General features: G+C 35.6%; 1 protein-coding gene and 1 long non-coding RNA gene across 2 annotated transcripts; one reads left to right on the forward strand and one right to left on the reverse strand.

Moving 5' to 3' along the window:
* Positions 1–1,226: 1,226 nt before the first annotated feature.
* LOC131536505 (zinc finger protein 664-like) lies at positions 1,227–27,358 on the forward strand. Its single transcript, XM_058769479.1, has 3 exons — positions 1,227–1,529; positions 5,724–5,919; positions 25,042–27,358. The coding sequence occupies exons 2-3, from the start codon at positions 5,730–5,732 to the stop codon at positions 26,316–26,318; spliced, it is 1,467 nt and encodes a 488-aa protein (XP_058625462.1). The 5' UTR covers positions 1,227–1,529; positions 5,724–5,729; the 3' UTR covers positions 26,319–27,358.
* On the reverse strand, positions 7,252–8,445 carry LOC131536598 (uncharacterized). Its single transcript, XR_009270013.1, has 3 exons — positions 8,326–8,445; positions 8,016–8,128; positions 7,252–7,533 (listed from the first exon to the last, which is right to left on the reverse strand). It is a non-coding gene; the product is annotated as an uncharacterized LOC131536598 (long non-coding RNA).
* Positions 27,359–27,694: the final 336 nt, after the last annotated feature.

Consider the following 27,694-nt stretch of genomic DNA (forward strand, 5'->3'; position numbering starts at 1 on the left):
AATGCTCCACAAAAGTCAGATGAAATCGCCTCACTCCAAGGACAGTACAGAGTAAAATAAAAAAATAAAACAGCATAAAATACCGGAGAGCAGCGGCAGCCAAACACGCCAGCGTTCACTCGAACCAGAACTACAGGTGAGACTAAATGTTTCATAATTAATGAACTTCACAATGTTATCAATGTGTTTTCTGGTTTATTATTGTGAAGCTGCTTTCAGACAATGTTCTGTGTAAACACTATATCGAGGGCTGAGAACCAGAAGGGTATAAGAGACATTTCACCAACTTTAAATGTTATTTTTAATAACATTTTTGTGATAATTATTTAAAATAAAAAAATACATCAAATAACCACTATAACCAGTAGATGGCAGCAGAGGAACTCTTATTGGCTTATCAGTCATTCATTTTTACTTTTTTATATATATTTTGAAATTACAATTCACTATTATAAAATATAAAACCATCAATAAATAAAATGTCAAATATTTTGCACTTTGTTTATGATTTAAGAAAAGTCACAAAATGCCTTGAAACAAACTTTTCTTTAATTTGGAACTGAATCACAGATCGAGAGCGTTTCTTAATTTGCACTTTTGTGATCGAGACCTCTCTCTACTTGACCGTCTCTGCCACATAAAACTAAATTGAAAAACAATGTTTTTTATGATTTAACATTTTAATTTAATTTAATGTAATTTAATTTAAATTAATTTAGCATGGACTTTACTTTCATCAAAAAGGCTAATTTTGTAAATGTAAGCTATTAATTTAAATGATAGAGAAATGCAAACTGTGTGCTTAATGCAAATGGACACATTTTTAAAATCAGGTGATAATGTTCGTCCATCGATACAAATGTCTCTTTATGTATAGAGACAAGATAATGAGGTTAATCTCCATCAGTTTTAGTGATCGTGTAGATTTGCAAAGACACTGATGGAAGATACACCACAATAAATCTTCAGCTTTTGGTTTTATTTCTTATCAAACACAAAACCTCTTTAAGCAAATTAATTAAATCTGTTCTTTTCTGAAGAGTTATAAACGCCTGTCCCGATGTGGAAACGCCCAGTAATTGAGAAAAGCCCTCTTTTTGTTCTGAAAACACTTCAGTTCATTCCAAGAAGACAACAAGACAGACTTAATCCAGCGTTATCTTCACTTCCTGCTGAATCTGATCTTTTATTATTATTATTATTATTATTATTATTATTATTGTCAGTATCGTGTCCTCGATTCTCTGAGAGTTGAGAAATAAAAGCGGACGCCAGTTTAAAGTAGTTTTCTGACCAACTTTTTTCCAGCTTTGATGTAGAGGCTAATTTCTAGGAGAAAGTAGTATTGTAGCAGTAATGAAGTATTGTCTTCTCAGCAAAGCTCTGTTGTTGTAGATCATTAAATCGTGATGTTGTCTCAGAAGTCTGTCTGAAGTCTCTTTCGGAGGAACCGTGAACAAACGCTGTCTGTAAAGTCATTGTCTGATAAAGGAGCGAGTCATAAAGCTTTCGGACGAGTCTGAGGAGAGGTCAGTAATTCACGGTGTTTCACATAGAAACACAAACATCAGACACATTTTCCATGTTTGGACTGATAATGTGCTGTTACTGAATGTCTCGTGATCACTGAGTGTAATGCATTGCTGCTAACGCGATCTTCTCTTTATTCATTTATCTTTGGCAGATCAGACTTCTTATAGTCGCTTTTAAACTTAGTTTTAGGTTCTGTGTTATTATTAGTTATTGTAAAGTCTTACTTATTTAATGTTTTCTGTTCTCGTGTCAGATATGTATAGCTCTGTGTAGATAAGCGCTAATGTCGTTTAAGGGACCGTCTACAAATTCCAGTCATAGTGCAAAAACAAAACGTGAACTACGTCCAGTTATTAATTCAAATGAATGATTTTTACAAAGTTGTAGTAAATGCTGAGGCCAGACTGACTTACTGAATGTGAGCTACAACATTTGGAATGTGAGACCTTTTGCTGAAACACAGTAATTATTTTTTAATTGAGTACCGTACATGTATAAAGAGGTAATTGAGTACCGTACATGTATAAAGAGGTAATTGAGTACCGTACGTGTGTAAAGAGGTAATTGAGTACCGTACGTGTATAAAGAGGTAATTGAGTACCGTACATGTGTAAAGAGGTAATTGAGTACCGTACATGTGTAAAGAGGTAATTGAGTACCGTACGTGTGTAAAGAGGTAATTGAGTACCGTACGTGTATAAAGAGGTAATTGAGTACCGTACATGTGTAAAGAGGTAATTGAGTACCGTACATGTATAAAGAGGTAATTGAGTATGGCTCTTGTGTTCTGAGTATAGGGTTGTAACTGTATGAGATTTTCACAGTATGATAATCATCTCAGAAAATATCAGGTTTCACGATATGTATTAAACAATAATTCTTATCAGTAACAATGACTCTTAAAAGAATAAGAACAAGTTATTTGAGTGAACAAATCCTTTATTGCAACAAACTTGAAACCATTTTAATTAAGGAATTGAAGTCTCACTTCTGAAAACAATAAATGTAAAAAAAAAACAATTAAAAATAAAGCTATAACACTTATGTATATTTTAATTAATGTTTCAAAATGTTATCAAATGAACATTTAAAAAATCCATTATTATAAAGAATAGTATTATTGTTGTTATAACTTAAGTCGACTACTCTGGCTCAATTGCTATTCCTGCAGTAAAACACACCCTCCTCAAAGAAATGCATAAATAAATAAATAAATGTGAAAATAAATAAATGTACAAATATATTGTATAAATAAAATTTAAAAAAAATCATAAATAGATGTGGAAAAAATACATAAGAAAATAAAGTGATAAATAATTATGGTAACACTTTTTTGATGGTCCCTTTTGAACATTCTGTTGACACTAAGTAATTTTACAACTACATGTCAACAAACTCTCATAAAAGTATTAGTAGACTGTCTGCTTCATATCTACTAACTCCTTATTGTGTTGGTCTCCCAACAGATATTCTACTGACTATAAGTAACTTTGCAAGAACGTGTCAACTTAATCTAACCCTAACCCTACCAGTCAACTAATACACTACTAACACTCTAATGAGAGTCAGTAGAAATGTAGGTGCAACATTACTTATAGTCAATAGAATGTGTTAAAGGGACCATCAAAATAAAGTGAAACTATAATTATTTATTTTTGCTTTTTTACTTTTCTTTGTACATTTCTTTCTTTATTTGTTTCTAATAATGGCAGGATTGGCATTCCATACGATTAATCGTTTGACAGCACTAATAATAATAATATCATGGCTATACTAACATCCTCAGCAAACCTTAAAGGGGTCCTATTATGCTTTTTCACTTTTTGAATTTTAGTCAGTGTGTAGTGTATGTTTGGGCATAAAACGATCTACAAAGTTACAAATCTCAAAGTCAACTCCAACAGGAGATATTTCGTTTTTAAAAATCTCAAAGTCAACTCCAACGGGAGATATTTCGTTTTTAAAAAATCCCTTTTCAAGAACTACAGCGAACGGCTCGTTCGGACTACAAAGTTGTTTTCCTGTATTTGTGATATCACAAATTGGCCCATTAGAATATCATTAAAATAAATCTAGCCTGCGGACATTTGAACGGTTGGGGGGGAGAACGCTTGAGCACTGCACGTTTCAAAATGGAAACCCGGTGCGGGTGTTTTTATATCACTGTATTTCTGAAAGAAACCAACTCTCTTCAGAAAATTTTGGATATCATTTTCATTTCATCTTGCATGTAATGTCTGATAAAGTAGCGTATGTGAGCGGAGCTCTGCTTTGTGTACAGCGTTACCGGGGAAACATCGCTTTCAATCCAACAGCGCCTCCTGCTGGCAGATAATTAATTTGCATATATATGCCGCCACAAATAGTGTAAGTCTGTGAGACTATGATATAAATAAATTCTACTGTATAACAGTTTCAGTGCAATTCATGTTATAATGTTAGAATTAACAGTAAACATAATACATATTACCGTTGCACTTATCTGTGGGCTACATAAATGCAGTTATTTTTAAGATGTTGTTGACATCCCATCTAAAATGTGATTTAGCCACAAAAAACCCAACAACAATAACGTTACCACTTTAATATGTCTTGCAATATCCGTGCGTGCAAAGGTTCAGCGCGATCCTCTTGTTCAATAGTCTCGGGGTCTTAATTGATATGTCAATATTGACTTGCTGTTCTGGCAAGGGGCGGGGCAATACTGAAACACCGTCTAAGCTGTTCGCCAATCACAACGCAATGCAGTAGCCCCTCACTGCAGAACAAAAGATCCAGGGGGCGGGGTTGGATCCACATCCAGGGGGTGGAGATTGGTAGGTTTAGGGATCAAGGGGTGGAGACGGGTAGGTTTAGATAAATGTAAGGTGGGAGGAGTTGGATCTAGATCCAACCACACCCCCTGGATCTTGTGTTCTGCAGTGAGGACCATCTCACGCACTGGGACAGCTAACCAATCACAACACATTTCATTTTTCAGCAGGTGGGCCTTCATCAAACCCAGAACTAATCGAGTCGTTTGTGTCAGGCTGGGGTGAAAGGTGTTGTAATAATGTAAATTATGTTTATATTTTCGAACCACCAACCATGAGAACCAATGTTCTAGTACACCCCAAAACAAAATCAATACTTTGTAAAAGAGCATAATAGGACCCCTTTAAGCCCGGTACACACCAAGCCGACGCCGACAAACTAGTGATGATGAAAGCAGACTGCGGGGTCGGCTCACGTCGGCAGCGTCTGGGTCCAAAGTTGCCCTGACACACAAAGCCAACGCTCGACACCCGACGGCCAAGTAGCACGTCTGTTCTGCGCCTTTTTTCGTGCACTGGTTCACCAGCTGGACAGCCAATCAGAGTGATCAGATGGCCCGACTGACCGACGAGCTCCGACGCCGATTCAACATGTCAAATCGGCTGAAAAAAAAGCAGACAGCGTGGAACACACTGAGAAAACTTAGTCGCCCGACGAACAAAACCTGCCCGATGGCCGACCGTCGACTTGGTGTGCTTTAGATAAAGTTGGATTAATATGTCTGTACAGTACCAGTCAAAAGTTTGGACACATTACAGTTTTTAATGTTTTTTTTTAAAGAAGTCTCTTATGCTCATCAATCTATACATTTATTTCATGAAAAATAGCCTACAGGAAAAAAAACAACAACAACAACAAAACAAACAGTAATTTTGTGAAATAGAAAAGTAAAAAAAAAAAAAAAGCAGCATTTATTTAAAATAGAAATATTTGATAACAATACCGTTCAAAAGTTTGCAATTCAGCGGGCCAGTATTTATTTATTTATTTATTTCTTAAAGATATGAATACATTTATTCATAAGGATATGTTAAATTGATGCTTAAAATTCAGCTATGACTCAAATAAACAGATATTTTAAAGTATGGTAAAATAGAAAACCATTATTTTATATATATTTTTAATTAATTTTTAAATGTAAGTTTCACAATATTTTAGTTATTTATGACTGAATAAATGCATATTGATTTTTATTGGGGGTGGGGGGCCTCCAAATGTCTAGAACCGGCCCTGGACAACACTGTATTTTTAAGGCTTCAAAGATAGAATTTAGAGGACATCTGCTTTACTTATATTAATGCTTAAATGTGCAAATTAGTTAAAAATAAATAAACTGATTTCTTGTTGATTTTGTCAAATCTGCTTCTTCCACACAGAAATTCATGTTCAGTGAAGCTCCTCACAACAATCACACATTCAGCAGTAAATGCTGGAATATTCCCATCAGTTTACAAGTGAAGACGAGCATCAGAGCATCAGGAAGAGCTGAGTTTATTAAAGAGGACAGAGAGAAGATGAGAGATCCAGAACCCTGCAGAATCAAACACACTGAAGATACTGAACAACAAACAGGTTGCTGTTTATTCTTCATTCTTCATTAATAATGCTGACGGTTATAACGCTTCAAGTAGTTTTAGATTGTTTGTGCTGTAATTGGAGAATAATTTAGAGCTCTGCAGTAATATTGCTAAATAATAAGGGACACTTTCTGTAAACTGGCTACTTTTTTTCATTAAAATTATTTATATTATATAATTGTGTAGTTTATCAAAGATATTTAATAGTTCTTTCTATAGAAACATGGGATTTGTGCCTTATATATAGGTCCACACTAAATAGAGTTTAAATAAACACTTTAAATAGTGTTACTTTTTTTTACACTTGCATAGTGTAAAAACAACACTGTAAGTGTTCACAGTTAACACCATTAGTGTTTTCCCTCCCCCTCATTTACACCAAGTTAGTGTTGAAACTACACTAGGTGTGTAAAATCTTTAACACCAAGAGACTTATTTCCACACTAATATAGTTCATACAAACCCTGATTAAGGTAATTAAGTGTAATCTGTATTCGACTAAAAATACCTGTGCATTCAGTTAAAAAAAAAAAGTCAACATGCTGCATCAGTTTGAAATTTTATTTAACACAGATGTGACAATATACAAACACAAAAGAAGGTACAATATATTCACCATCATCTGACCCATATAAACACTGCAGATCAAATGGCCTGTAGAACTTCAAGCTGTTGGCTTTGACAAGTTCACCCAACTCACAGAATCTGACTGAAAACAGGAATTTCATCCTCAATTTCACTGCATACAATGAAGTCTTGTCCATATTCTGTCCCATCTATTTTGAGCCACACAGCAAAAATATGTTTGGAGATTTGTCACCATGGGTGTTAAAATTAACACTTTCCGGGTGAACATACAGGTCCATCTTTGCTAGTGTTAAAACAACACTGACGAAAGTGTTTATTATACCAACACTGTGTTAGTGTTTCATTTTAATCACTCAGGGTGGTAAGAAATTATTACTCGCAAGTATACACATTTAACACTTTATGGTGATTAATCCTACACACCTAGTGTATTTATTTAATGTTGATTTAATGTAAATATTGTAAATACTTATTTTAAAATGGTAATGCAGATTAAAACATATACCTACACTGCAAATTTTAAAGAGTGAATTTAACTCCCTCAACTGGTGAACACTGCACCAATGTTCAGGTAAAAATATAAAAAAATAAACCCACAAAACAATACACTTTTACAATTATTAATTTTTAATTGAAACATTGTAAATCTTTTTCCCTGAGAAAAACGTTTTCACATTCAATGTTTTCAATGCATGTAAAGAACATATTCTATACAACAATTAAAACATCATAATGTCAAAGCAAATCAGTGCAAAGGCACAAAATACATATTCTTATTTGGTCCATATGTACACTTAATGTCACGAGGTTTATAATGCTTACATTTATCAGCTTAAACAACAGCATCCCATTCATTAGCATCCAGGCAGAATGCATGTTAATGCTCACTGAACAAAGTCTCTGCTAATGGTGTTTGGACCTCCTTGTAAAGAGTAGTTTTCAGCAAGACGAGATGTGTTTCTCTGCAGTTTTCAGCCAAGCAAGATACCCAACTCCCACTTGCAGCATCACAAAAGTGCTCCTGTAAAATAGGAGAAAAAACAAAAAGGATTATTTCACATCCATTTATCAGGTGAAATGTCAGGGACAAGTATCACTTACAATATAAGAATAGTTAACCCAAAACTGAAAATTCTGTCATCATTTATTTATACTCATGTGGTTCCACACCTGTAGGACCTTCTGTCTTCAGAGGAACACAAAGAAATTGATATTTTGAATAATCAACAGAAGAAACTGTCATACATGGCATCTGTGGAAAGGCATGAGTACAAGTAAACATTTACTGTTCACTTATGGTTGGACTCCTCCTACCAAAATGATGGCACATAAATGGGACAGTACATAAATAAATTACAATACAAGCATACCAAAAACTTACATTTGATGCATTTTTTATGAAACATTTTTAGAAGGAGATCAGACTCTTTATTATTATTGTTTAATAATCAAAAAAATTAAGCATGACAATCAATAATCTTAAAATATGCAATTGTGGCTTACCCATGTCTGTGGTATGTGTAAGCTCTTCTCATCCCACTTAATGTATTGGTGGCTTCATACTCTTCAAGCACATCATCTCCTTTCGATTTTTCTGTTAAGCCAGCATGAACCATCTGTAACAATATTAAAGGAACAGTTAACTTAAAATTGTAATTCCAAACCTATAGGATTCACATTTGCTGAACACAAAACACGTTCATGCTTTAAAAAAAAAAGATAATAAAGTGTCTAAAGTAGTTTATGCGACTCATGTGCCATATTTCAAGACTTGTGAGGGCACAAAATCACTTTGAATGATGAACAATTTAACTCAGTGTTTTCCTTGAGAAGACCAACTTCCCCGTCCGCTCCGCATCTCCAGTGAAAGAAAATGTCTCTCTGAGAAAGGTTTCGAGCGCACAACACATACATATCGCTATTAATCAATATGTGATGTAATAAAACACAAATTTTAAACAAGGTAAAACACTTAATTCTTATGTTTCCCCTGTTAAAAGTGACTTCCGCCTCAATGCATAGCCATTCAAATGCATCTGTGAGAAACGTTTAGGCTCGTTTAGGCGCGCACAGCATAAAAATATTGTCATAAAGTAATGTTATTTTATAAAATACAAAATGAAAATGAGGTTAAACACTTACGTTCGGTGTTTTCCATGATAAACCCAATTTCCTGAGGAAAAGTTTAGGAGTGCACATCACACAAATATAGCTATAAATCAATATGACTTTGTGAAATACATATAAATGAGATAAAACACTTATCTTTCGGCGTGTCCCTTTTAAAAAGAAACGTCCTCGTCTGGTCCGCCTCGCGAGTGGAAGAAATGTCTTTAAAAAAAAGTTTAGGCGCACACACCTTATAAATATCGCTATAAAACGATATGATATTACAAAACACATATTGTGAGTAAGATTAAACACTTAATTTCGCTGTTTTCCGTCCTCATATGCTCTGCATCGCGAGTCTAAGAAAATGGCGTCTGTGAAAAATATTCCAGATGGGTCAAGCGCGCACACGAGCAAATGTCCCGGATGTGACTAATAGCACTCAACAGAGGGTTATAAGAGTTTCTCTGCGTATTTACACCGGCCAGAGAGTGCTGTTTACACTAGCTAGTGTTGATCCCCTAAAGTTCAACACCACAACTTTAACACTTTACTCTATAAAGTCCTTAACACTAGGATTTCCACACTGGAGATTTTGCTGTGCAGTTCATGGAATGCATGCTTGTCTGTATGGGATTCTGTAGCAATCCTGCCAACGTTTCACCATCTTTCCAACAGAAGGTTTTCATTTGTCCACACTCAACTTGACTCAATGGTGTTGTTTCCCAAAGATAGCCTATTGACATCTGATGACTTTTTGCCAAAGATTTGGTGATGTTTTTGAAATTCTTTAGTGTATTCTTAAAAACTTTATGCTTGGCCTCGAACCTCATGCTCCACATGTGCACTAACGGGCCAATTTTGCGATTACAGGCCGGGTAATGAACCATAAAATGGTGTTTGGGGAGCAAGTTTTTGTGTGGATACAACTCTTTGAATAATTCATGGTGCTCAATTATTAGATACTTCAGGTGGACAGTCATGCCTTTAGAAATACAAGGGGAAAACACCAGGTTTAGAATGTGAAGTAAGAGCAGGAGCAAATGCCAATTTTTATCACCCAAGGGTACAATATCACGAGACAGTAATGGTATGTTTTTGATAAGACAGAGTGCCTGGATGGAGTTGAGCCCTATGCTATTTCCACTGTGCTCTAGATTAACCTTTGTAGGTGGTTTTTTTTTTTTTCTCTCTCTCCAAATATCCATAATCAAATGAATATATTCTGGAGAGCAATTCACTCCGTGTAACAAATTTTTCTGAAAGATACACGAACAGTAGTTTCATTTCAAGTTGCACAACTCCTTCCAGGAGGTCATGCATCACATCTAGAGAATAGTTGGCACACATGAAAATACTGCAGACTATTGAGTGATGAGTTTGTTTTGAGGCCATGTGTTGACTTGAGTTGAGGGTCAGATTCTAACTCACTGCGGTGCTGTTCATAAATTGTACGATCACGCAAAATAACCCTAAAATCATCCTCATCAGCTTTTTCAGTCAAACATAGACGACAGGAGTAATGTCCACTAAACGATTCTGTGAACCCAAGGATTGAGCGCATGCCCAAGTTGTCTCCAATTACTTGACATATTGTGCCATAAACTCTACTCGCTGATATAGGTAGTTCAATACCATCTGACTCTAGAATCTTTATGTCACGAATCAGTGGTTCCAGGATGGGGTCAAATCCATATTTTTTCACATCTTGTGCATGAAATAGAGCTATCAAATGGATATTCATCAGTCTTGAATTAAATTTGGGAGGTAGATTTCTAAGCACAAAGTAAAGAGCACCAACCTTGTGTACCCCACGTTTAGAGCCAAGAGGGTTTGCGGTTTCAAATTCATCGTAGTACACCTGAATTTGTAAAGCACTGGGATGTTTTGAGAATAATGGATGACTCTGGAAGTAACTTCCATCACAGAAGTCCTCAAAATGTGATTTCTGCCTTCCTGTAAATTCTGTCAGCAGTGTACATACATCTTCATTTCGACACATACATTTTAATGTTTCCAAAATTGGGACATACCCTGACTGATTATTAACATTTTGAGATGACGGTTCACCAGATGGCAAATCATAAGCTGGACTGGCATCAACATGAAAACGGTTCAAATGCTTTCGAAAACCAGAATATGAGCAAAACTGCCGAATACAGCCACTCTGTGCACATAACAACCTAAACTTTAACGAAGGATAGAAACTGTGTGCGATTCTTAAATGACCCATCAAAGAGTGGCTGTTTGCATGCAGACTTTTACAGAGGAAACACTTCAACATTTAAACTAATTTAAATGCTTTGCACGCAGTTCCCTTACTCTCGGAGACTCACTTGAAAGACCAACATCTATGTTGTAAACTGTCGTCTGCAGGAAGGTAAAGAAGTTCACCAGGGCTTCCTCATAGGACAGGTTGAAAACATAGTGAACTTTAAAAAGTTAATCAAAGGCACTCAAGGAACTGGTTCCAGCGCAAGGGATGAGGCGCTTGTCCACAACGACGTAAAAGTGGTCAATCCTGCCCTTAATCCTTCCTGATCCCAGTAGTAATGGCTCCATGAAATAAACTAAAGGGTTAGTTCAACCAAAAATGAAATTTCTGTCATTTACAGAAAAGGTTGTTACCCACAGGTTGTTCCAAACCTGTATACATTTCTTTGTACTGCTGAAGACAAAGGAAGATATTTTGAAGAAAGTTTGTAAACAGGCCGCTTTAGTCAGCCATTAACTATCATAGTATTTATTTATTTTTCCTACTATGGAACTCAATGCCAGTTTACAAACTTTCTTCAAAATATCTTCCCTTGTGTTCAGCAGTACAAAGAAGTGTATACAGGTTTGGAACAACCTGAGGGTGAGTAAATGACAGAATTTTCATTTTTGGGTGAAAATTACTTAAATGTGTCAGGTCAGAGAGACAAAATGTGCAGACAGGTAAATCCCAAGGACCATGATTGAAAACCACTGCATTTTAGGGTTTATAACCAAAATCATAATTAAACATTCACAATGACTTTGCAACGGTATTGTTAGTTTTACCTTATGGAAAGTCACAAGTCTGTCAATAGCCTCTGTTGGACTGATCTTAGTCTTCTTCCTCCCTGGAGCAGGAGGCAGGAGATGCAGCAGCAGCAGGACAGAAGACATGTCGCTGTCCCAATCTGAATGAGTAGATGTTTAGGGGGTGGTGGGCGATTTAGGACAAAACAAAAACAAACATTTAGTGCTCACAAAAACAAGAAACCAGAGCAAATATGAAATTTTGTCATCCTCACAAATCATGCCAACCATTTTCAGATCCTTGTCCGCCTGCTGCATTGAGAAGACACCGAATTTCTGCTGTTGAAGTAAGAGACTGGGCTTCATTGATGATCTTTTGCTTGAATGCCGTCTCCCACCTCTCAAGAAACTTGTTGGATGTTTCAGCATTGAACAGCATAGCAAAGTCCTGATGTATCTAAAGACAAAAATTATTATTACACATATTACAAGATTTCTAAGAGGTTACTTTTTCATCCTTCACCACCAAAATGGATAGTGTGTGCATGTTGTTTTGATAGACTAAGACATCATGAATGTGCAAATGAGTCGAACATAGTAATTTAAGTATTTACTTGAACTGGCATGTACGAGCAAGAGTGAAATCTATGAACAAATGAGTCCAAGAAGCAATCATGTCAAAGAGTAAACTTATAAGATACTTAACACAAAGCAGGCATATCTAAAACACTTAAAGCAATCTTTGAAAAGGAGAATACATTATTTACCAATCCTTTTACGTCCAAATATATTGGAAAGACATCAAGGACGTCAGCTGATCTTTCAGGATTATGCACCAGTTCTTGTCTATGCTTGAAAGTTTCCTTCATCTTTTGCATAATTTCAGCTTCGTCAGCTGTATGGACAAGGAAAGAAATTGCCTCTCTGCATGCATCTCCTTCAAGTTGTTGCACATCATCTATCCTTCTTCGTCGACTTGGTCCTCCACTTTCAGTCATCTCCAAGCTAACACGTTTTGGGTTCTTCCTCGACAAAGTTTTAAGGCGCCAGGAGATGAACCAGGTCCACTTTTCTGGAACGTAGAAATGCTCCTGTCAGAAAGGCAAGAGAACACTTTTTGTAAAATCTGAACATTACGTTAGTCATTACATTTAAGAGATAAACTACTATTACATGTCACAAAAAAGGAGTACAAAACTTAATGTCCAACTAGATTGTGTTACAAGTACGTCAATACAAAAGATTCTTACATAGCCCTTTGTTGAAAACAGGTCTCTCAGGCAAGGAAAGAGAGAAATAATGCCTGAGGCATAAGTTTCCCGCTGTTTGCGGGTGGGGATCCTCCTTCAAAAATAAATAAGCTTGTTTTCTACACCAATTGACACAGCTGTGTGTATTTCTTGCATCTGTGCATTGAAGTCTTACCCATGAATTTCTGTCATGTGACTGACAACAGTATTAACAAGCTGACGTCTGGTGCTGTGCTTTAAAGTTTTAGTTTTCTGGTATTCTTCAAGCACTTCCTCACCACCAGATTTTTTTTCCAATGCATCTTGGACAATCTGATTAAACATGACCACAATACAGGTGAAAACTTGAAGACTACTAAAATGGTGAAAGAACTATTATGTGGATAAGTTACCCATAAGTAAAAACATGCATACATACCCTATGTTAAAACTGTTGCTGGCCATTGCGGCTTGATTTTGCACTGCTCTCTCAGTCTCTTCATGGTCAGTTGAAGTGAGTGAAAGGGTATCAGTGCATGTGCTGGGGGTTGATGATCTTGTGGGTGAAAACTCTTGAGAGAGAAAAGCAAGTTTTCTCTAAAGGCATTAAATCAAACAGGGCTTTGTCTAAATGTTCTGTAGCAAGAATTTTGCATCAGAAGTCCAATTAAAGGGTTAGTACAGGAAAATAAAGATTCTTTCATTAATTACTCACCCTCATGTCGTTCCAAACCCATAAGAATTTCATGAATTAATCGAAAAACGGTTTTTCGATTTTGGCCTTCAACGATTATGAAAATACAATAATCGAGAAAACGATTATTGCACCCCATTCCGCCCCCTTTCCTAGCGCTGTGCTTTCACTCCTCCATAAAAGCCTAATTTCACCTGCAAATTAGTAAAATCATGTAACTTGACTTTTGCAAAATGGGACGCTTGATTTATAGAAGTATATTTATTCATGCTTTTAAAAGCGTGAAAGAGAACTTGCGCTGCTCCTCAGGAAGATATATGCGCTCAGAGACGGAACAGAACATGGACATGGCCATGTAAAGTCATCTTAGCTCAAGGTGTGCACCTAAATGGTCAAATACACGCAAAAATGTGTTAAAATGCAGTGCTTTTATTCATGATACCTTCGCCGGTCATGTTATAAATGAACGTAAAGAGTTGAGAATGAAAATACACGTGCAACGGTAAATTGGATCCGTGACAGTGGGCTATATTCCTGCTTTTTTATTACTGAGTTTAATTATTTTCAATAATTTTAAGGACTTTGTTTGTTTGAAATTCTGCTGGTCTCTACAATGTAGATGTCATATCAAATATATATTTCCTGTAAATAAGGTTTCTATGCATTACTATCAATCACAATCACTGTCTTTAAATAAATCACTCATATAAAGTTTTGGTTGTGGCCCCCTCATAATGGTGTTAAATAATCGTGATTACAATTTTGACCAAAATAATTGTGATTATGATTTTTGCCATAATCAAGCAGCCTACTTAATTGTATCCTGCTAATGGTATCGGATAATCAACACCTGCCATTCAATCAGAATCGAGTATTCAGACAGACCATGGCATAATCTTAGTTAATGCTAACCTCAACATTTCCTAATACATTATAAAAATCAAAAGTTATGTTAACATGAATGCACTATGAACTAAAATGAAAATAAAAACAGAGTCCTAATTTTAACTAATACTACTAATACTTTAACTAATACTAAAGTTAGTAATTGTTAGTTTGCACATTAATGTTAACAAATGAGACCTTATTGTAAAGTGTTAACATACACAAGCCCTGTGGTCTTATACCTCAAGCATAGTTCCAATATGACTTACATTTCAAAGCAGTAGCACACGATTCTTACCTTCAGTGAGAAAGTCTTGGAAAGTACTATCGCTGTGCAGTTTTACAAATTTCTTCACGCCTTGATACTGAACTTTAACCAACATGACGAAAAGCTGTTGGTCAAGAAAAATGCAAATTATGACGTTGGTAATATTAAGGAAAATCCAGCGAGCCGCTGTTGTCAGAGGCTCCATTTGTCACCCCACAAACGTTAACGTTATATTAGAGTGAAATAGAAGTTAATCTACTATTACAGCTGAAGCACGCGCACCTCAAACACGTGTCTCATATCATGAGCGAATGTTAGTTCAGTCATACGCTGGCAGAAAATATAAATTCAGCAAAACGGTTCTTGCTTGATTATCTGATAATTTATCTCCGCTGCTTTTAACTTTACAGACGAGAGTAACCGCAATATACTTCATGTAAATTCCTCAGACCATCCGAAGCTGTGCGTTCAAGGTCAACGTTAAAAAAAAAAAATTTAAATAAAAAAAACCGTGCATTACTGATTGCTGCTCACTTAAACAGTCAGAGATTATTTGTGGAAAACATGCACAGTTATACTAAAATATTGGAGATAAATATTAAAATATTGATCTATGTGGGTTATAGCTACTTTGAACAAAACCCACTTTTAACTTATTAGCAAAGTATGTGAATTAGTGGTCATGATACAGTTATTTCTAACTTCAATACCTTGAAAAATATCAATATTAAGGTCCCCATGAACCTGGAAGTTGCAACTGACTTCAGTGTTGTGATGTATTTTCAAGTGAAACAGAATATTGAATAAAGGGAGGGGTTTTATTGTGGCGCACCTCCTCTCCACCTCTTGCTCAGAGCAGATTCACAGTTGGATAGGAGTGGTTAAGAATATCTGCTTGTTACGTCTGACAACACGCTTCACCGCTTCTGGGTCTTAACGCTCACCCCAAGAAAACAACACACTGTGCTAATATACACCCACGATGTCATGTAATACTGAAAAATTATAATCCTAACCTTTATCTCCATACTGAAATCCCAAATGACCAGACAGTGTTTCAACTAAAATATTAGTGTCTGAGACACTGTGAGCACGGAGACTGTAGTGTGCACTGCACATTTTGTATATGCTTAGCTTAAATATGTAGTATTAGATAGTGCTCATAAATGGCTGTTGAGATGGTATTCTCAAATGAAATGAGTAGAGGCTCGGACCCGGAAACAGCAATCCTTACGTCATACTTAACAAGCGGATTCTCCCCAAGCTGTCAAACTGACGTCATCAGAGTGAGAACGCCATTCCTGAGCAGAAGCAAATTTTCAGTTTTTGATTAAAGATTACGAAGGCAGACTTTTTTTTTTTTTTCTCTGTGTATTGACTTGCACAGTTTAATTGTTCACCACAAGACTAGTAATGTGCACTAAAAAAAGTTAGTAGGGTCATTTTTTTGATTTCATGACGACTTTAATCATTTTCAATACCATTGACAAAACTATACTGTATACTGTCATAGGTATTTTAACATCTCAATTTTTTTTATTCATCTATTTTTTTAAAGGCAATCATTGTCAAGCTTTGAGTGCTTTAATCTAAATCTTCTAAAAAGACACGTTCGCTTTACATGATGAACAGTTTCAAATAGATACACATATAAACAGTGATCAATTACCATTACACAAATCTCAATCTTAAACATTTGCTCATTCTGTGTATTTGTGTCTTTAAAATAGGGTAACTTTATTGCAAATGCAAGCTTGATTTCAAATTTGATTTCAAACTGAATTGAATTTACAGAAAAAAGACAAATACACAGTCAGTAATAAAATTATAAAACAAATAACCGCAATTCAGTTGAGGTATTCAAAATATGACAAGACTAAATAGTTTCAGTGTTTTAAGAGCCATATATGTTATTTATTTAGATAAAAGGAACATCAGATGGCTTTGACCTGTAATGTCTGTACAATGATGCAGTTACACAGACTAGGATATTTATATGTACAAATCATACAAATATCCCATTCCAAAACATTTCTAGCATAAACTTAACGTACATTGTAAAGAAATTAAAGATCCATCTTTGATTGTTGAAAGACTTTCTGGTGCATTTCACTTACAGCCAATAAAAATTCCAGTAGCATTTCCGTCGGTCAGGTGTGGATCTATTTTGAATGGTTGATAACCTTTCACAAAGTTTAATCCAGGAGCAAAGAGAAATAATTTCTACTTTAAAAGTGGTGAGATCGCGATTGCACACAATCTGCGCGCAAACAATATCGGAGTGAGAGGGCAGGCAGTTCATTTGTAAAAGTTAGGCTTATTTGAGAGCTCGCATCCAGTTTTCAGAGATTACATGACTGTGTTCTCATGTTACAATAAAGACCTCGCCACATTTGCGTGGAAATGATTAAAATTATCCGGAATACCTGCAATCCCGCGCGCGGACATTCAGACTCTGTAACTGACAGGAGGCGGATGCGCGTCAAACTCACTGTCGGAGAGGAGAGAGACACAGCGTGTATCAGTGTATAGACGGTAGATACTGTGGAGAATAAGTAATGGAACTGTATCAGATATTTCAGTATCGGAATCAAAATATAGATATTTAGGATAACACTACCATGTCGTTTGTTTCTCCAAACTTTGACTCCATAGTTACGCTGAGCTCCCTCACTGTCTGATCAGCTCTTCAAAACCTGCTGCTGCAGTGGCTTTTCCTGCGGTTCAGATATCAGGGCTTTTATTGGTCCGTTTACGATCGGATATCTTTATTGGTTACTGAAATGCCGTCAAATGTTTGAATATCAATTCAAATTGTGGGCGTACTCAGTAACGAATTATGATTTAAAAGTAATGAAGTAGATTATTTTGCTAAATTTGTACTTAAGTACAAGTAAAAGTACAGCTTTAAAAATATACTCAAAAAAGTACAAGTACCGAAAAACTACTTAATTACAGTAACGTGAGTAGTTGTAATTCGTTACCTCCACCACTGCAATTTTCTAGCTAACAAGTGGTGCAGGCCTGGAGATTCTGTCGGTGGTCTGTCGCGTTATCTGAAAAGAAATAATGTTAGCACTCTGGCAATGTTGAGAAACGTACTAATATTATTCTGAATGGTGAGAAACGTAAATTAAACATGAAAATTGGTCAATTTAAGTGGTTATAATATAGTATACCTGTTTGAACACTGTCCTCTCCTCGTGGTCATCCACCATTAATCAAAAAGGAAATAATGTGCCAGGACCGGAAATTGGATTAACTCATCACCAGTGTCAATTATGTCAACTCGCTGCAATTACAGTGACTCCAACCACTTATTTACACTGCAAGTGTTAATGCCATTCAAATCAACACCAGAATCAACACTTTTTAACTCTGATAAATTAACACCATAAAAACAACTCTAAACAACACTGGATATTTTGCGGTGTATAATGTTTTAAAAATCATAATTTGAAGATCAATGTACCTCACCAGGTGAAAAAATATTAAATGTATTAAAAATATACTTGAAATTCAAGTAGCATGTTTATAATACATTTGTATTCCCAACATGCTTATTTGAAGTGCATTAAAAATCTATTGAATTGCATTTTAATATATTTCTAAAAAGTATACTAGAAGTACTTTTGTATTAAATATATGCTTAGTTATACTTCTAAGAAATATGCTAAACACAAGCCTATTTTTAATTTATTTATAAAAAAGTAAACTAGAAATACGTTGGTAATAAATATATGCTTAATTACACTTTTAAGGAATATGCTAAACACAAGCACACTATTACTATATTTCTAAAAAGTATAGTAGAAATACTATGTTAATAAATATATTCTTAGTTACACTTTTAAGGAATATACTAAACACAAGCATACTTTTAGTGACATTTTAGTGTATTTACAGAAAACATAGGCTATGTTACCCTTAACGTATATTTTATGTGTACTTTGTGTAAGAACATAACAAAATGATTACACTTTTACACATGGTTACATTTTAAATATTTATGTATTTATAATTTTAATATTTGGAAAAGTACAATATTTTGAAAAACATTTTTAACATTTACAATGTACAAACCTTTGTCAAATATTATTAACCACTGCAATATTTAAAATATGTTGTTTAATATGGGTTATGCTACTTTGGTTGATTAGGCTGTTGTTCAGTATGATACATTAATTGTTATAAGCTAGGTGTTTATAAATTTGCTCAAGCCTCATGCCTTTATTTTCTAATATATATTTCTGAAATTCCCACAAGGATTTCAACATCATATCTGAAAAAAAAACAACAACATGAAAAACTTTTATTTGTGTTTAAATTCAAACAACACAGACTAAACCTGATTGGTTCCAGAGCCATTGAACGGCTCTGATTGGTTCGTATGATAATGAGCTCGCAGCATAGAGCTTAGTAAATCAGATATGATGTGCGTGCAAATGTCCCTTGAATGTGCATATAAGTCTAAATTTAAACAGTATTATATAGAGCGATCGTGTCTCTTTAGGGCGCTTGGACGAAACCACGCAATTCATATGGATTACTTTGGCGATGTTTTTTTGCCATTAACTTTTTGAAATGTGATCATCTTTGATGAATCTTTTCATCAGAGGAACATAAATCTTTCATTTAAAATTTCATTAAAATATCTCTGCTTTTCTTTCAAAGATGAACGTAAGTCTTAGATGGTTTGGAGCATTTTAAGGGTGAGTGATGACATAATTCAAATTGTTTTGGGGGAACTATGAAATTAATTAGAAAATATAGCAGTATGTTCTTATTTTTACCAGCTTCTGCAAGCGTGTATGGCGTCTGGCTGTTGGAACCTCACTGTGACTTCAGGTAAGATTTGTATTTAATTAACGTTATTTGTCTGTACCAGTTGTGTTTTTGACAAATGCATTGGCAGAATAATGACATCAGGGCAAGACAAGGCAGGGCTGACACACAGGAACACCGGGAAGTAACGAGTAGACCAGACAAACCCTAACTGAACAGACAGGACCTTATATACACACACAAGACAATCACAGATAAATAAACACACCTGAACTGATTAAACTACAAATCAAACTCAACAAGGACAGGAACATGACCAAATAAGGACACAAGAGGCGGGAACACATGACACACACGACAGAGGACGTAACAGTACCACCGGGAGAGGGGGGGTGGGCACTCTGGAGGCCCCTCAGGACACACAAGGACCGGAAGACAGGACCTCCAGAGAAGGTCCCCGTCCTGAAGCTCGTGGCCATGGCCTCGGTCCACTCGGCCTGGCCACTACAGTCGGAACTCTACTACCCCCCCCCCCTCCCCCCAAAAAATACCAAGGGGACCTTAAGGGGGTATCAGGAGCCCTCCAGGGCTAGACACAGGAAACACAACAGACAAGACAGGGGCTGGTCAAATACGGCAGCGGCCGGCTGGCTTGTCCACAGCTGACTGGAAAGACAAATACGGCTGCAGCCGGCCGGCTTGACCAACATCGGCGGGGGCCGGCGGGCTGGGGTGAGCCGTGGTCGGCGGGTTGGCTTTCCCCGCGGACGGCGGCGTGATGTCCCGTGGACGTCGGCTTGATGTCCCGCGAACGGCGGGCTGAAAAGAGCCGCGGACGGCGGCGTGAGCAGGCGACTTTCATGTCGTGGGGGAAACAGACTCAAACAAAACACATTCAAAAACGAAGAAACTAAACGAGGAGAGTGGGCGCCGCTTACGGTTTAGGTCTGGTCTTCTATCATGGCGTACACAGCAGGGATGAATGAGGAACACGGAGACGAGGAGTAACTTCAAAATAATAGTCTTTAATAATGACATCAGGGCAAGACAAGGCAGGGCTGACACACAGGAACACTGGGAAGTAACGAGTAGACCAGACAAACCCTAACTGAACAGACAGGACCTTATATACACACACAAGACAATCACAGATAAATACACACACCTGAACTGAATAAACTACAAATCAAACTCAACAAGGACAGGAACATGAGCAAATAAAGACACAAGAGGTGGGAACACATGACACACACGACAGAGGACGTAACACCAATCTTCATTTGCCTTTTTTTGTGCATGTGAGAAATATTAACATTTGTTGTTTTTCAACTGAAATCTGAGTGCAGAGACAAGCAAAGGAATAGTAAGTATATTTTAATATCGTATCACCTCTGTTATAGAGATTTTTGAATCAGGCCTAATGGAGGATGATTCGGTCAATCTTGGAAGACAAATGTTAGCAGTGTGTCCATTCCAGGTGGCTAATTTGTGCTTCCTTTCAGTCATTCATGTAAAAATCCATTATCTAATTTTGTTTCTGTTTTGTTTTTTTCTAAAGCTGCAATATACCTGCTATACCTGTATTACTGAAAAGTTAAGAATTTTACATCAATGTAATTTTCTGAAGAAAAAAAAAATTACAGAAAAACTAAGTGCAGAAGTGAATAGATGTGTGTGCAAAGACTGAAGATGATAAAGTTCAAGCAACAGAATAGGGAGGGATGGAGGGGTTTTTGGAGGTGGACGAGGAGATGGTGTAGGGATGGTGAGAGGCAAGGTGCGGGATGATGGCAGGATGTGGTGAAGGGATGGTGATGGGAGGATGACGATGATGCCCTGGCGGCTTAGATGGAGTTTGGCACATGGCACAGACCCAGAGCATCCCAGTGCTGGCAATACACGGTGGAGTCGAGGGAGGGAGGAGCCAAGATGTAGATGGTGTAGCTGCCGACATCCGGGGGCCGACCGATGGAGACAGAGCTGGTGAATCCGAAGGCGCAGATGGAGGGCCGATGGAGCTGAGCGTTGTCGCAGGTTCCGGAGACCTGGGCACAGCCTAGTCGTCCTGGCATACAATATTTTGCACAAGTGCCTTGCAGCTTTAGAAAAAAACAAAACAGAAACAAAATTAGATAATGGATTTTTACATGAATGACTGAAAGGAAGCACAAATTAGCCACCTGGAATGGACACATTGCTAACATTTTTCTTCCAAGATTGACCGAATCATCCTACATTAGGCCTGATTCAAAAATCTCTATAACAGAGTAGATACGACATTAAAATATACTTACTATTCCTTTGCTTGTCTCTGCACTCAGATTTCAGTTTGTATTCTATAGCAGCTGATCTGAAAAACAACATATGTTAATATTTCTCACACGCAAAAAAAGGCAAATGATGTTTGGCGATTTGTTTTCTAATTAAGAATGACAGAACAGTGTACCTGGTCGGAAGTATAGTCAAAAACCTCCCCAGCCTCAGCAGTTTCAGATGTACTGTATGCTCTTACAAGCAGCACTTCTTACAATTTAATCTTTGTTCTTATCTGTAATGAGAAATATATATTAGAAAATAAAGTCGATAAGGTTGTCAAGCTTGAACAAATATAAACACCAATCAACCAACACTACCACAGTTGGGTGATCAGCTCAAGACAAAGTAACTGTATGTTCATAATCAGGGTTTTTCAAAGATCATTAACCTCATTACAATGAAGCCAAATTGTTCAGGAAATCAGAAATAAATACACTTCATGTTGCAAATAAAAACTGTTAATGTTGTACATGTTATAATGAATAATTTTATTTAATTAATTTTTTTCTGCCAATGCATTTGTCAAAAACACAACTGGTACAGACAAATAACGTTAATTAAATACAAATCTTACCTGAAGTCACAGTGAGGTTCCAACAGCCAGACGCCATACATGCTTGCAGAAGCTGGTAAAAATAAGAACATACTGCTATATTTTCTAATTAATTTCATAGTTCCCCCAAAACAATTTGAATTAAGTCATCACTCACCCTTAAGATGCTCCAAACCATCTAAGACTTTCGTTCATCTTTGAAAGAAAAGCGGAGATATTTTAATGAAATCTGAGAGATTTTTGTTCCTCCGATGAAAAGATTCATCAAAGATGTTCACGTTTAAAAAAGTTAATGGCAAAAAAACATCGCCAAAGTAATCCATATGAATTGCGTGGTTTCGTCCAAGCGCCCTAAAGAGACACGATCGCTCTATATAATACTGTTTAAATTTAGACTTATTCAAATTCAAGGGACATTTGCACGCACATCATATCTGATTTACTAAGCTCTCTGCTGCAAGCTCATTATCATACGAACCAATCAGAGCCGTTCAATGGCTCTGGAACCGATCAGGTTTAGTCAGTGTTGTTTGAATTTAAACACAAATTTTTTATTTTTTTTTCCCAGATGTTGAAATCCTTGTGGGAATTTCAGAAATATATATTAGAAAATAAAGGCATCAAGCTTGAACAAATTTATAAACACCTAGCTTACAACAATTAATGTATCATACTGAACAACAGCCTAATCAACCAAAGTAGCATAACCCATATTAAACAACATATTTTAAATATTGCAATGGTTAATAATATTTGACAAAGGTTTGTACATTGTAAATGTAGAAATGCTTATACAGCATTAAACTAATTTTTAAAAATCTTTGAAGAAAAATCATTACAACTTTTATGTGTTTTAAACTTTCACTGATAGGACAAGAAATATTTTAAGTATTGACCCTTTACTGCTTTAAGAAATATATACATAAAATAAGTTAATATGTATTTTACTGCTAATATAGTTTTGTGTAATTGTTTCAGAAATGTTTATAGCTAAATTAAAATTTTTAAAATGGATATAGATCATAAAACAATTTCCAATAAGGTCATATATATATATTATTTATTTATTTTATTTTATTAAATAGTTATAGATTATAAAAAACATTGGTAACAATTTACATTAAGGTCTCTTTGGTTAACATAAGTTATTGCATTAATTAACATGGGGATAGTCATAACATTGAAAATATTAATTTTATGTTAATTCATAGTACATAAACTAATGTTAAGATACAACTTTAAATTTTAGTAATGTATTAATAATTTTTGAACTTAACATTAATTAACATTAATAAATGTTATTTAATTATTGTTCATGCTAACCAGTATAGTTCAATAATATAGTTTTAACATTAGTTAATTCAAAACTAACAAACTAAGTATGAACAACATATGTTTTACTATATTTTTGTTTTAGTAAAAAATTCTTCATGTTAGTTCATGGTACAGTAACTGATGTACATTTACCAGAAAGTTTAATTAATAATGTAGTAGTCAATTTTGAACATATCATTAACCAAGATTCATAAATGCTATAAAATTATTGTTCATGTTAACTTCACTTTAACTTATATAATGTTAAAAACTAAAAACTTGTTTAAAAGTGTTACAAAAGATTTACATATTGTTCTTTATGTGTGTGTGTGTGAGTGTGTGTGAGAGAGAGAATAGAGAGAGACTAACATTAATAAAAGCTATATAATTATTGTTCATATTAATTAATGTAATTATGTTAATAACTGAAACCTTATTGAAAGTGTTACCAAAATTGTATTAATTGTTGTGTTTATGTGTTTTTGTGTGTGTGTGTTTTTCACAGTCTTGATAGTTTGGATTAACCCTTTCATTGCTGTATCCCTCAAAACCAGACTGTCAGAGGGTTACTGTAATGCATGTGCTCGCTGGGCCCAGTTTTCGAGATGCCACTGGGGTGGTGTTTGCACTGACGGCTTGGGCCCGCCATCGCTGCTTGCAGCTTTAATTTTGTTATGTTCTTACACAAAGTACACATAAAATATACTTTAAGTAAGGGTAACATAGCCTATGTTTTCTGTAAATACACTAAAATGTCACTAAAAGTATGCTTGTGTTTAGTATATTCCTTAAAAGTGTAACTAAGAATATATTTATTAACATAGTATTTCTACTACACTTTTTAGAAATATAGTAATAGTGTGTTTGTGTTTAGCATATTCCTTAAAAGTGTAATTAAGCATATATTTATTACCAACGTATTTCTAGTATACTTTTTTATAAATAAATTAAAAATATGCTTGTGTTTAGCATATTTCTTAGAAGTATAACTAAGCATATATGTAATACAAAATTACTTCAAGTATACGTTTTAGAAATTTATTAAAATGCAATTCAATATATTTTTAATGCACTTCAAATAAGCATGTTGGGAATACAAATGTATTATAAACATACTACTTGAATTTCAAGTATATTTTTAATACATTTAATACTACGTCTTTTTCACCTGGGTCATTCATTGATGAATGAAGAAGTTTCAGAGATGTATATATAAAATGTACTAGATTTATTTATAAAACTGCGTCAAAATGATCAAAATGTTGTATAGCATTTGTCTACTTTCTGCTGTTACATCAGGGTTTGTGTTTGTCTTTTCACATTTCTTTTTTTTATGAGTTAAAGAAAATAAACCATTTTTACTTTTATTTCAGAGTTGATTGAAGAAAATGAGGAGAATGAAGAATTGAATGAAGTTGAGGGAATAAATCACTTCAGAACTGGAAAAAAACCTTTGAGTTGCTCTGAAACTCAGAAAGATTTAAAGAAAAGAAGAGCCAAGAAATCTTTCACCTGCACTCAGTGTGGAAAGAGATCGACATACAAACATCATCTTGTGCTTCACATGAGAGTTCATACTGGAGAGAAACCTTACAAGTGTTCACACTGCGACAAGAGATTCAGTCACTCAGGAACCCGGAAAACACATGAGAGGATCCACACTGGAGAGAAACTGTACACATGTGATCAATTGAAGAAACACCTGAGAGTTCATACAGAGGAGAAGCCACATTCATGTTATTTGTGTGGAAAGAGTTTTTCACATCTACAAAGTTTGAAAGTACATCAGAAAATACACACTGGTGTGAGAGAGTACATGTGCTTTGAGTGTGAAAAGACTTTTACTTCAGCGAGCTGTTTAAAACTGCATGAGAGGATTCACACTGGAGAGAAACCTTACAAGTGTTCACACTGTGACAAGAGATTCAGTCGGTCATCAAGTCTGAAAACACATGAGAGGATTCACACTGGAGAGAAACCTTACAAGTGTTCACACTGCGACAAGAGATTCAGTCACTCAGGAACCCGGAAAACACATGAGAGGATCCACACTGGAGAGAAACCGTTTACATGTGATCAGTGCGGGAAGAGTTTCACAATAAAAGGAGAACTTACAATACACATGAGAGTTCATACAGGAGAGAAACCATTCACTTGTGATCAGTGCGGGAAGAGTTTCACACACTCATCAAACCTTAAGATACACATGAACATCCACACTAGAGAGAAACTGTACACATGTGATCAATGCGGGAAAACATTTTTGAGAGCTTCACACCTGAAGGAGCACCTGAGAGTTCATACAAAGGAGAAGCCACATTCATGTTATTTGTGTGGAAAGAGTTTTTCACGTCTACAACATTTAAAAGAACATCAGAAAATACACACTGGTGTGAGAGAGTACATGTGCTTTGAGTGTGAGAAGACTTTTACTTCATCAAAGTGTTTAAAACTGCATGAGATGATTCACACTGGAGAGAAACCTTACAAGTGTTCACACTGTGACAAGAGATTCAGTCAGTCATCACATCTGAAAACACATGAGAGGATTCACACTGGAGAGAAACCGTATCACTGCACTGCGTGTGGGAAGCGTTTCAATCATTCATCTGCTCTACACAGACATACAAAAAACAATCACAGTAAGTAGATCATCTTCAGATCTTTCAGGTCTGATGTTGTGTCATCACCAAATGTGACACAATAATGCATCAAGCTATAAAATATCATCTGGATAAATCTGTCATAACAAGAGACATGAGCAGGGTTTGAAAAAAAAAAAAAAAGTAAAGCGGTTCACTCCGAGTAGAATCGAAAGTTTAAAGTTTCTGCTCCTGCGTTCCTCTGTATTATTAGCGTTCCGAAACCGGTTCGAGTAGAAAAAATAACGGTTAATAATATAATTTTTTTTAAATTGTCTTTGCCTATAATAATAATAATAATAGCCTAATAATAATAATAACAATAATAATAATACAGTGTTTTCTTTACACAAAAAGAAAAAGAAAGAAAAAAACAGAAAGAGATGGTATCTTAACCCGCTGCGCTTAGTCACAGCCAGCATCATCTTTTCTAGATTTGCCTAAATGTAGGCTACTAAACAAAAGAAAAAAAATCTATTAATGATTTAAAGACATTAAAGTATTGTTTTACAGATATTTAAAAATGTTTGCTGCATTTGTAACGGTGTTATTTTGGTTATATTATTTCCACTCAAAACCCCCTTTTTTTCTTTCTATTAAATATAAATGTAATTTTATTTATTTGATATGATTGTATCTATTATTTTATTGTTATAAGTTAAGATGTGTATGATTTTCAAGATTTGTTCAGGAAGTCACTATATCTTGTTCTGGCGCCCGCGCGCTTTGCTCCAGTTCACTTCCTTCTGAGCCGAGAGAAGGTTGTCTCGTAGTTCGTCGAGGCATTAAACTGTAATATTACTGAAATTTGACGATAAATTCTGAATTGAAGCTGTTTCTTGCTTTGTTAAACATACTTTGCGATGCGGGATTATGAGATTGTTATGTCATCTCCCTTAACATATGTTGAGGCCCCCTGTCTACTTCCTAAAAGCAGGCTGGAGACACAGCCAAAAAAGGTGAAATGGCATTGTATGAAATGTACTGAACACGCCTAGAGGAAAAACTGTATAAATATCTGTGTCCATACAGCCTTCGATAGAAATTCACTGCAGTGTCTTCTCGGCCTTATTGTCTCTGATGATAATAAAGTCTCTCTTCTGGCATCAAAACCCCAATACTTCAAGAGTGATTCTTCATAGAAAAGGCAGAAACCACCACAAATGTCACAGAATTCATGTTTTCAACATATTTCCCATTTATGCAGAAAATAAAGACACTGCTAAGCAGTGAGAGGTCTGAAGTTTCTTTATTGAGTGACATCAACACAACACAAGAGTGGATTCCCTTTACCTGGGACCCGTTACACATTGTTAAAAAAAACGCTACTTGTATAAAATTGCATTTGAAAATGGCTAAGTCACGTCGCATTTTATTAGGCTAC

The sequence above is a fragment of the Onychostoma macrolepis genome, chromosome 03, assembly GCF_012432095.1.
Source record: "Onychostoma macrolepis isolate SWU-2019 chromosome 03, ASM1243209v1, whole genome shotgun sequence".
Taxonomy (NCBI): domain Eukaryota; kingdom Metazoa; phylum Chordata; class Actinopteri; order Cypriniformes; family Cyprinidae; genus Onychostoma; species Onychostoma macrolepis.